This window comes from Alosa pseudoharengus, unplaced genomic scaffold (assembly GCF_046254945.1).
Source record: "Alosa pseudoharengus isolate Yale_2024_CS ecotype anadromous, Long Island Sound unplaced genomic scaffold, YU_APseudo_1.1 YU_APseudo_1.1_scf_6, whole genome shotgun sequence".
In the NCBI taxonomy this organism is placed as follows: Eukaryota; Metazoa; Chordata; class Actinopteri; order Clupeiformes; family Clupeidae; genus Alosa; species Alosa pseudoharengus.
In genome coordinates, this window is record NW_027468848.1 from 22,764,920 (window position 1) to 22,777,606 (window position 12,687).

The 12,687-nt window shown below is 39.5% G+C and overlaps 1 protein-coding gene across 2 annotated transcripts; it reads left to right on the forward strand.

Moving 5' to 3' along the window:
- The first annotated feature begins 4,556 nt into the window (after positions 1-4,556).
- Positions 4,557-7,194, forward strand: otpb (orthopedia homeobox b). Of its 2 annotated transcripts, none has more exons than XM_076270769.1 (3): positions 4,557-4,626; positions 4,907-5,298; positions 6,673-7,194. In XM_076270769.1, the coding sequence occupies exons 1-3, from the start codon at positions 4,557-4,559 to the stop codon at positions 7,192-7,194; spliced, it is 984 nt and encodes a 327-aa protein (XP_076126884.1). The 2 variants fall into 2 exon arrangements, with proteins under 2 accessions (XP_076126884.1, XP_076126885.1); XM_076270770.1 differs by having other exon boundaries at positions 4,557-4,593; positions 4,913-5,298.
- The last annotated feature ends 5,493 nt before the right edge of the window (positions 7,195-12,687 follow it).

Genomic DNA, 12,687 nt, shown 5'->3' on the forward strand with positions numbered 1-12,687 from the left:
AAAAGAACAAAACGTCTCCAGAGTGCCAAGTGGGGATGAATGGACTTAACAAGGTTTGAGGGTGCAAAATCCACCCCACCCCCACCCCCAGCAACCCCTTTGGTAGTGGAAATTGAGAAGTCAATGGACTCACAGGGGTCACCAGGGTCAGGCCTGGAACTCGCACACTGCTCAAAATTGTCCTCTGCTGGACTTTCAGCCATTTTGTTGATGGAAGGCACACACCCTTACAAACGAATCCATTTTTTCCTCTGTACTTAATTTTTGGCAAGTCAGTCTATTCCCTTGACCAAATTCAACATCTATGATTGTCTATGTAGCTTTTTCAGTAAACAAACAAGAACAAAACTAAAGTTTCAAAGCTTTTATTTTTCTTAGCCATGTGTATTTACAACAATCTTATCAGCAGTTTGTTAACAGTTGTAATTAGTCAACAATCTTGATGGTGTGCTGCAGCTATTTGTGATCCATTCTAGAAAAGCCTATGATACGGTCTAGTGCAACACGACTAATATTCGCTTTCTGTTTACGTTTTACCAATGTGAGCCTATGTGTAAAACTTGCTATCCGCATTTATTTGCATTTATAGAGAATCGTTTCAGACTATCCCAACATAATTGGTTTATATTTTAAAGCCTATCCTTCAATATTATTAATCACTTATCTGCTGTAACACCATCTGGATATGCTGAAATATATGGTTATGTATTCCATTTTTCAGAGCCTTTTGACTATTGCTTTAGTTGTGTTCCATAGCACCGTTGGTCTGTGCGGTCATTGTATTGTGAGCTTAGCCACTGTAGGCCCACCAACAGCGCCCCCAGTGATGGCTACATTTAGAGTTTTTTACAACAAAATGTGAATTGCTAGTCTCAGTCTTTTTAACTATTAAAATAAAATGTAGCTCATATGAAACAATAGGGCCTCAGTCCATTGTAAACTTTTAACAAAAACATTATTGGTCATATAGGTTTAATGTAGGCCTAACTCTTTACTGTCACTTTCTAAAGTGGTCAGTGGGCAACTCATTTTAGGCCTGTACAAATTAAGTAAAACTGATTATGGAATTCCCCACATTGGACAACATGGCCAGTAGCTATTATTGTTATTATTATTTTTTAATTATTATTATTATTATTATTATTATAAAAACATAATAATAATAATAATAATAATAATAATAATAATAATATACTGATCTAGGCTAGTTGGACCATTGTTTCTGTATATTTGGTGGTGTTCTTGTTGTTCTTACTTCTGATGCTATTATTCTTATCGCATTCTTATCGTAAAGAAAATCAGCTTTAATGATGGCTTAAGTGACCATTAGGCATATAATAGTCCAAACGTGAAAAACGTCAATTAATTTTGTAGCATATCGTGTGGATATACATATCATAATAATTCAGACACTATTTAACAACGTTTTGATAAATGGATACACAGCTCACCCCCCAAAAGTGAGCGCATTCCATCTTATACATTTTGATAACGGGTTCGCCCCTGAAAGTCTCATTATCACCTTAATAGGACCCGGTTACTCCGTGACACCCAACCGCTCCATCTCATCAAGGAAATCGCTCTTCAATGCTGATTATTTTATTTGGGACCCTAATTATACATCTTTCGAATATATCACGTCGTAATCGTCTCCACATGGAGGGCCACAAGTTTAATTAAAGAATGAGATGCAGAGCTTGCTACCTGCTTTGCAGAATGGAGAATGAGTGCCTTCTCTGCAAATATCTATCCTTCTGTCTCTCTCCTCCTTCCCGTCATCCCCGTCAGGAGCGAATGTAAACGCAAAATAGAGCTATGATTTTCAACTGCAGGTCCAAAACCAACCAATTTTCTCTGCGCGAAATATGATTCTGGCATACGCTGTTGGAGATTTAGTTTGCGAATGAATGAAAGACACTTTTTTTCCCTCGAGCATGTTATTTATTTAAAACTGTGTAGTTGGTGGACCTGCAAGACAGAGAACAAACGCAATCAAGTCTGCTTTTATCAGATTTTTTGCATACTTTAACTTGGGTTGGGTTGGATTGATGCAGATTGATAGAACAGAAAAATGAGAGGTAAAGAGAGAAAGATGAATTTGTTTTCATTTGCCTTCTTTTCCCCTTTTTTATAAATGCCCCGTGTGTTTGTCAGTGTATTTATCTATAATATTAATATTAGACATCATAATACCTGGCAAGCAGTTTTTATACTTTATATATATCTGGATATTTTACATTTGTGTGTGTTTTTGTTTAGTTTTTTATGTTAACATAATATTAAGGACTGTCTAAGGCCATAGGCTGTAGCCTACTTTATCTCCTGAACAACAAAACATTAAGAAGATATAAAACGGCATTACTAAAATGCCATTCCCTTCATGTCATGAGCAGCGATGTAGGCTATAACAAGCCATCTTGTAAAATATGACCATTACAAGAGCAATTTATTGCCACTGGTGATGGGATAGGGCTGTTAATAATAATAATAATAATAATAATAATAATAATAATAATAATAATAATAATGATTTTACAGTGACAACGCAAGATAAATAAATAAAAAAGTTTGAATAGGTACAATTATATTGTTTTGTTGTTGGTGTGAGCACCTTGTTTCCTTAGCACCATATTTCCTGGAGTTTTTCAACTATATTAATGGCAAATTCTAATGAGAACATTCCATGAACAACCTTTCTACATTTAATAGCCTATGTGACTTTTACACACACGTTCCATTATACACGTTTCTTCTTTATTGTATTGCAGCTGTTTACTGTTAAACAAAAGACAACAAAAACTAGATGCTAACGTACGTTGCAAGAATACAATCCAAACATAAGGGTTACAAAAAAGTAGCTTAGGCTAAACATTATTGCAGGATATTGACCCATCTCATAAATAGGCTACACAAAGTTACAATGCGTCTAAACAATTACGAGAAAGTAGCCCACAGTTTATTCGAGATTTACACATTGTAACAGCAAATTTCAAACGGCAACCGTATTTTTCTATGCTAACATACTTATTGCTGGCTATTCTTCCGTGTAGAACAGTGGTTATGATTGGTGTATTTTATTTCATCCTTTAATCAAGGAAGAAAAACATCACTGACCCTCAAATCTTGCGTGTGGCTTGCGCATCATATCATCCTAGTATTCGTTAGACTGGAAATTCCGCAGCGTCAAGTTGAAGTGGTTCCTCTCTCTTTGTGTAAGCGCTGTCTTCGGATTTGAGCCCGTCGTCCTACTCAGAAGTAACCACTGTCGGTGTCAGTGGTATGGGAAGATTTTCTTCATGAAAAAAGAATAGGCTTCTCTAGACCGACTGGACCGAAAAAAGGCACAAAAAAGGCCTGAAAGGGCGCTTATTGTCGCTTCAGCGCGTCCTTTGTGCACTATGCGAAAGAGTACGCGGCAAAGCATATTAGATTTACGGCCGTCCATAGCACATGCCGGGGTATCTTCTGCAAATACAAACGATACAAACGTGCAATTACAAGGTCAATATGTAATCTCTTTGTTCATGGCGAGATCACCCGGACAGCCTCAGAACCGAATCGGCCATGAAGTAGCAAGACATACGTGTTTAAAATCGCCTAATGAGTTTTTCCCAAGATGTCTTTTAATTCATTTAGTTTAGTATTAGGATGGTGGGTCTTCAATCCTTGTTCAGCCAATCTGCTTCAACTTGTGCGCTTAATTTCCTGATATAATTTGTAACACGACCTCCTAACTTGTCAGTGAAGTCTAAACAGCACTAAATTGGTACAAATTTATGCTGATTTCATTCCTAATAAACGTGATAAAAGCTTATAGATTTGGCACTAATTACCTTAATGCCTAATGATCTTGAAAATTGCACTGGTTAGAAATATATTACCAATCTGAAATATGTTGTTGGCTGGGGAGGAGGGAAAAAAGGAAAACTTAGAGAGAAAAGATGGATCGCTTGGCTCAGAATTAAGTCCTATCTTACATCACTGATAATAGATACCCGTGAAGTCCCTGCTATGGCAGATAAAAGGTTTCTCTCCATTCATGGTTATTTCTTTGAGCCTCTGGCTCTATCGGCCGTTGAAAGAATGTAGGTTAACATATGTAGCATCATCGTTAATACCGATTTACAACAACAGGTATTTTTACGTAAAATTTGGTATGTGTGTAAGTGTTTTTCTTCTATTTCTAAACCATAGAGAGATTGACCCAGTCATCCTAAACTGTGTGTGCTTTTGGTATGAAACAACAATAAATCAGATTTGAAACTAATGAGACACTTATTGTGGATGAGTCTGGATTGTGGTTGTTAGTGGTTGGTTGTGTGGGCTCTTGAGGATGACATTTCCAGACTCCGTCTCTGATTGGTTCTTATTGGAGGAAGCTCATGGGTTCACTCAACTATTAAGCGCCTCCCTGCTCCAGTAAAGAACATTATAATGCGAGGTGCCGCCTTTTTAAACACAAGTTGAATTTTCTCTCATTTAGGCTATATATGCTTTTAACTAGTTTTAGGCTGTAGTGTTGTTTTTGGGGGGATTTCACCCTGGACCGGTGCGGGATGCTATCTCACGCCGACCTCCTGGATGCGCGTCTCGGTGAGTTGAGATGGCTGAAGTCCGGTGTTCAACCGGGCGACTTTTAAACATGAAATGAGATTTCGACAGTTTAATTGGGAATTCAATTTAATAACTCGCGAGACTTTGCCTAGAAATTAGAAGTATTGGACTTGTAATAACCTGACTTTGTTCATAATTTAATTTGATTTCAGAGATTAAATTAATAACTATATGCTTCACTAACAAGATTTTGATGCGATGAAGGCAATGCGATGGTTCATTTCTATAAGTGGTCAGTGATAAGGAATGGCATAGAGACAACGCTATTATAACAAACTGAACTGAAATTTATTTCCAGGCATGAAGGATGCATCCGAGCTTCTTGGACACAGAGAAGCCTTGAAGTGTCGACTTGGAGGATCAGACACGGGACATCCAGGCGACATGGCCCCGGGTGGGGATTCTGTTGAGGGCGCAACACTTCTCCCAGGAGATGATATTAATAGTGGATCCAATCCTTCCGGTATGCAGGTCAACTCAAAAGATCAAGACAAACACCATCAGCAGATCTCCAACCAGTCGAACCAACAGACTCAGCAGCAGAAACAGAAACGTCACCGGACCCGTTTTACCCCTGCTCAGCTTAACGAGCTCGAGAGGAGCTTCGCTAAGACCCATTACCCTGATATCTTCATGAGAGAGGAGCTCGCACTCAGAATCGGTTTAACGGAATCGCGAGTGCAGGTGAGACATTTTTTTCCGGCTGGATATAAGTAATGTGACAGTATTTCCCCTGCATCTTTACAGTCTGCGAATGGCTGAATGACTTAATTGTACGTAAAATAAGGCAAAACTAGTCTGAGCTTGTTCAGCAGATACATTCAGCCTGGCTGTAAGGAACCTTACCAAGTCTCCAAAAGCTCTTACGCCATACGTCAGCAATAACATCCAAGGCATAGTGTAACATGCAGGTAAAATAACTAGCACTCGCACTTCTCTGTGTAAACCTGGCTGCCCAAGGATTGACAGGGTGGACTGACTGGATATGTTCGATTAAGGTTCAGGTGGAATCGCAGGCAAATTTAAGAATAGGAAAATATACAAACATAGCCTAAGCATTTACTTCGCATAGTTTTTCCTTTTATAGTTAATGCAGCAAGGTATTTGTGGATGTTTTACTCCAAGAAATAAATATGCGTATATATTAATGTAAATAATAGGCTCATGCGCGTGACATAAACAAAACATAATCATCAACAAAAGCCATTATTATTTATAACAGAGCATGGGCTATTATCATGAATGTGAAAATAATGCAAATCATATAATGGCAATTGAAGATGTAAACTGTCATTAGTCAAAAAAACTATTACCCATGGGTTCACGTCGTGGGTGTCATAACTGGTCCTTGGAAAGTGTCTGATAGTTGTGCCCGGGTATTTACTATTTTATTATTCTAGTGTAGCAGCATGAACATTTATCGTTCACCCTCCAAGGAATGGACCATCAAATATAATATCTTCATAAGAGGAAGGGCAAACTATATGGTCGACGGCTTTTTTGTTATATAATGCATTCTTGTGTGCGTAACATGATTTATACCCCCCGTTTTCACAACTGACTTCTTGAAATGAATAAAAGATAAAACTTTTAATGTGATGTTCCGGCTACTAGCGCCCATTAATCATTAGCCTTATGGGCTGAGGTCTCTATAAACCTCTGGATAACACGGAGGCTTCCATTATTATCACGCCCTGTTTGCACAGGGAGGAAATATCATTATGCTTGAAATATATGCTGGAATGCATCTCAAATGCATATATATGAACAAGGAGCCAAAATAAAATTACTTTGAAATCTTATTTGTATTAAATTAATCGACTGTAGTTTCGAGTGCCATTTCTTGCGCCACTGCCGTTTTAGTTCAAGCAGCGGCATGGTTTGTAGCATTTAAGGAGTGTGAAATATCTCGGGGAAAGATTATGTTAATGTTGCCTTATGTTGAACATCAAAATAATGCGCAATCGACAACGCAGAGCATTACTCGACTGTATATTGAATGTCATTATTAATTAAAGTTTATTTGGTGTTTCATTATTATTTGTTTTCTTCTTCCAGGTTTGGTTCCAGAACCGACGTGCCAAGTGGAAGAAGCGCAAGAAGACCACCAACGTTTTCCGTGCTCCCGGCACCTTGCTGCCCACGCACGGTCTGCCTCAGTTCCCATCAGCGGCGGCGGCTGCAGCAGCGATGGGGGATAGCCTATGTTCTTTTCATGCCAATGACACCCGTTGGGCTGCAGCTGGTATGCCCGGGGTTTCACAGCTCCAACTCCCGCCAACCCTGGGTAGGCAGCAGGCCATGGCCCAGTCCCTGTCCCAGTGCAGTCTGTCGGGTAACCATCATTCAAATTCGATGGGCCTCTCCAATGGGTTGTCATCCAACGGGGGTGGCCTTCAATCCCACCTGTACCAACCCACATTCGGCGGGATGGTCCCAGCGTCCCTCTCTGGCCCCACTAATGTCACCGGCTCTCCCCAGCTCTGCAGCTCCCCGGATAGCGATGTGTGGAGAGGGAGTAGCATCGCTTCTCTGCGGCGCAAAGCACTGGAGCACACGGTTTCTATGAGTTTCACCTAATGATGATGAACGCTCAATGTGTGTTTTTTTTTATTCTTTCAACCCCGCCATTTTAAACAGAGGGAACGATTTACTCAGGTTCTGAAATTCGTCACCAGAAATAGTCAATGAGAGCTGACGACGTGCCGATAGCATTTCATTTTTTTTCTTTTCTCAACTCTTGATTGTATTTTGCACATTATCAGTAAAATTATACTCATTAATTGGAAAATAACCCTCTGTATCTAAACCTTCGTCTATTTGGGCTATTTATTTGATGTATTTAACTTATTTATGTACAGTATTTATAGACAGGCAGTCGTCATATGTAGGGGTCGCGTTATCTGTGGTTGTAGGTTTTTAAAAAGTCTTTTAAAAAGTATCATATCATATTTGGTTTCGTTTAGTTTGGTTTGACTAAACTGACATTATTTACAAATGATTGAACAAAACTGGGACACCGTTCCCGGTTCCACATGCACAGCATGCGAGACTTGGTTCAAGGATAGACAGTGTAGGCTGAAAAGGACTTTGCGAACTTCATTTTTGTAGGCTGTAAAGAAACACGTCTCACCGCAAAAAAGGGAACGAATAAAAAAAATACCATTTTACAACTTCGGCTGCATGTGTTGGCCGAATAAAAAACAAGGCGAAATGACAAGACAAAAGTTATGTTAAAGATGAGATGTTTGTATAAGCATTCTTGTTAATTGATCTATTAATTTATTTGTGGTATGTTTACTGTCTGTGCTTATTACTGAAATAGGGTTCTTAACTGTTTGACTTACACCAAAAGCATCTCACTGTTCCTTTAACAGGTTTATATGAAATTATTGTAAATGGATAAATAAATATCATTTTCAGTACGTCAAATTAAGATGTCTCTGTCTTTTAAAGTGAATCACTGGGTGACTAAAGACTATTTTTGTGATTACGAGAATGCTCAGCGGCAGAAGAAGTTATGCTATTTGACCTGTAAAATCAGGTAACATTTTACGCCTTGTTGAATTGACACATTTTATTTAGTGATTTTGTAGCTTTACTTCCATGACGCAGATTCCCCACAAAACTATGGATTTTAGGTCTAGGCTAGTCATTGCACAATATCTGAGTATTATTATTATTATTATTATTATTATTATTATTATTATTATTATTATTGCTTGCAGGTTGTCGATATTGGACAATAATGATGATAGACCTGCAACTAAAATGTCAGTTCAGCGACAAGCCCACAGTGTTGGACGGGGTTAGAAGAGAAAAAACAAAATAAACACAAACTGAACGCGCCGCGCGCGACTCATCACTTAAATGTGACACATGAGCAATTTAGGCTAAGCAGTAGAATGTATAATTAATCTACCTGTAAAAGAGCCTGGTCTCGGTTACGTCTGTCAAACAATAACTCAACTAAATATTAAAATAAATGTGCTATTTTTCACTATTATGGCTTTCAGACGATAGCATTGTGTTCACTGACATGCCAGGTTTTAGGTAAAATAATCAAACCAGTACATGGAAACCTTGCCCATCATACATTTTCGCCTCTTCTCGTTGGCAGAGATGGGATCCATTGGCGAAGGAAGGACTGTTTTGATATTGGCTTATGGATCCAACAATTAACACGGATTTTTAAAAACCGAAATTCGTGTTTGCCAATGTTCTGACCTCACGTTAAGATAGTAGCCTAGCCTAGGCCATTCACTGTTTTGGTTTACGCAGAAGTCAAGCAAATGTTGTGAACAGGCACAGTGTAAGAGATTAACAAAACGATAGGCTATGTTTATAACTGGATATTTTCTTCTAATTAGAATGATTAATGCAACCCAAGAACGAGGACTATAGACTAGGGATCGTGGCTTAATATAAGAGTTGGCATGGTGATGGAGAGTCAAGGTCGGACACTTGGTTAGCTGGCCAACCATTTGAAACAATAAGGATGGGTTAAGTCACATTTTACATGCTTGCAAGCTAAACCATAATGAGAAGCAAATTAACCCGAGACCTGCTGTTTATATATTTAAAACAAAAACATTTGTTTTTACGCATTAAATGCGTACGGCTGTCAAAGGTTTCACAAACCAGATTTTGACTATCAGCGTCCAGCTTGGATTAAATTTAGCTAACGCTGCATTAGTTCCACTATTGGTTCTGCCCTTACAGTATTTTCCTCGCCATAGTTTAGTGCGCTTGCGGCTCCTGGTTCTAGAGGTCGTTTTTACAATAGGCTTACCACAACATATTATTTTATCCTCCTAAACATGTAATCCATACGAAATAACTATTACCTATTTAGTATATAGCCTACTTATTCCATAGCCTATTACCGTTAGGCTATTTCGTGTTCCAGGTATTTTGGAGCAGGCCTATGGCCAATTATTTGAAATCTGTCATGTAGGCCAGACTGTCTGTGGGAGGATGCAGTTTAAACTGTTGGTGGAATGCCATTAAGGTTGTTAATTGGCTGCTAAATGGTTTGACAGAAGTCCCTTATGAGACAGTCTTTCAGTAGCATGGTTAGCATTGGAGTAAAGGCCACATCTGTGGGAGGATATATTCAGCACACTAATCCATTAAGGACACATCTTCCAGACAGGAGCACCAGGCACCATTCATAACAAAGTCTTCACACATCTATAGATCTAAACCCCTCTATAAATACATACCTTTAGACTTGTTAGTGTACATCTAAAGGTTTCTTTGATTCTCTGGACTCTCATAGGCTACCCTTACTTTCTAATTGTATCTATTATTAAATATAATCACAGCTTGATTAGACTCTCCACACACAAACACAATGCTTAAAAACCAACAAAGAGCTACATGGTGGTGTATTTCTGGTCGAGCATTTCTGGTACATCAGTTATACATACACATCCTTTAACAGTGGGACAGTGACCTTGGAGAGGGACGACAGGGGGTGAATATTGGTACACCGCTTTAAGGCAGTTGCCTATGCTTGAATACCAGCATCAGCCAGCATCAACCAGCACCCCCCACCACCACCACAATTTGGTGGGGCAAGTGTGCAACTGTTCCGTGCCATATACCGGCATGTTGTTGTTTTTTTATTTATCTCCAGCACATCAATATGCCATTGGCCTTAGTGTTTGAGATGATCACTCTGGAGTGATGTGAAGGTCATTTCCCCTAAATCCTCAATGCTAATTATCACACTCATACACCATATCAGTAGCGGGTGGTATGTGAGCCAAGTCTGCCAGGCAACAATAATTACGTTTTTTTGGAGCTTGTGATTGAAGCCGCTGATGATTCATGAGCATATTGGAGGGTGAAGGTAAATCATGTTTTTGAAATAATTTGTTTCATTTAGCATTCTCTACTCTCTGCATGCAATAGACTAAAATAGGCAGTATCTAACTTGGATAGAGTAAACAACTACATTTATTGATGTGCCCAGCAGCTACACCTTCACAAGGTTTGTTTCCCCCAATTTCATTCTGCCTGCATTTGTCACTCACAACAGGGGCCTGGTCAGAGTTGACGAAGCTCTTCTTTCTGAGTCTAATGTAAAAACTGGACAGTGATGGTATACGGCCACCTTCAGTTACTTGTCCCATAACCATCTCAGGTGCAGACCTCGGCTGGCCATTCATATGGTGCAGGCGTATGACATATCTGACATCAGAAGCCACAAGGTGAATTCTAGCAAGACTCTTTTTCCAGAACCACAATGCATTCCCTGGGATAGCCGGTAAAAGCCACTAGGCTGATGTTTGATTGTGTCAACAATCGAGCTTAACTGGATGAATGGCACATCATTAGCTGACAAATCTCCACACTTCAAGGGTAAAGCTCCTAAAAGTCCTCTTCAAATGTGGATTTTTTCCTCAGAGCCCTTTCTTTTTTTACTCATATTCTCTAATGCCCGGCATATAGATGATGACCATGACTAGAATGAAACCAGGATAATCTGTCTGGCTTCTTACAGGGATTTATTAATACGCCATACACCTACATACGATTCATTTATTTTATTTGAAAGCATAGTCGGGGCTTATTATGACCACTTATTATGAGCATAGCGGTCATATAGGAATTGTCAAAGTTTTTTTTCCCGTCAGCAACTTCCTTAATTTTTGGTCAACGATTCCCGGGACACCGAAACACCGGGCCACATGAAACTTGGTGGGCATGTAGCCCCACTAGACTCTTACGAAAAAATGTAGTTTGCTCCCCCAACCCCCCCCCCCCCCCCCGAAACCCAAAAAATGCAGTTTTTCCTAAATAACTACCTGAACCGTGGCACAGAGTATGACAACATTTTTATGGTATGTTGGTCTCAAGGGCCCACATCAACATAGCCCATAACCACTCATTTGTGATTTGCACCCAACCCCCCCCCCCAGTAAAAAATGAAAATGCAATATTATACTGCTTTACTTACTGCCCCTATCTTCAGTTGAGATGTTCTGAACTGCACCAAATGTCATGTGTATGATTAACCTGACATCCTCTGGGGGGTATGCCAAGTTTCGTGGAATTTCATCCATGGGGGGATGAATTTATGTGTACATTTACTGACTGTACACCCATCGGCCTGTAGATGGTAGTGTTGAGCGAAGGCAGGACTGTCTCACACCCACTCTTTCTCATAAACACACACACGCACACATATAAACACACGCGCACATACACACATGCACGCATACACACACACACGCATGCCCACACACTCACATCCACTCGCACAGACACACACTCTCACACACACGCACACATACACACAGGCACGCACATACAAGCATACACAAAAGTTGCAAGAGTAGGGGATGGAGTAGGAGATTAGAGCCCGACCGATTTATCGGCAGGCCGATATCAGGCATTTTCCAAACTATCGGTATTGGCAATTATAGCAGGCGATAAATAATTTTAAATTCAGTAAAGGGAAACCGAATGTTGATCCTTGATTTAGACTGCAGTTCCAGGATTGGCATAACGTATTTTGTCCACCAGATGACGCAGCGTCTTGCTGCAAGACACGTGTTACTTGACTTGGTTCCACTTCACTTCCTACAGGCTACCTGTCTACGATGTATCCTAAACATCGGGCTGGGACACCTCTGCTTGCTAAATAGGCTTTTTTTCCTGTTGACTCGCTCACAGTCCTTGGTGACCCTGTCAGTGCTGTGTAAAATGTTGCATTACCACAAAAAGTCTACACAAAATAAATGTGAGCATCTGAGCTAACCTTCATTCCCAAACACCAACTACTAGTCTTCAATTTCTTGCATTTCAACAAAGGTGCTTCAAGTAAGAAAAAGGCTACAAAGGCTAAAAGTAAAGTAAAGTAACTGATCATAGGCCTACTTATAAAATGTTTTGCTTGCATAAAGGGATAGTAATTAAGCATAAACTGCTCACAATGTACATTGTGGCAATGTAGTTATCACAGAACAAAGGCCTCTTTTATTCTTACTATTCTTTCCATTCTATACAATCTTTTATTTCTTAAAAAAATACTGTATATGAAGAGCCTTTCATTAGGAAACT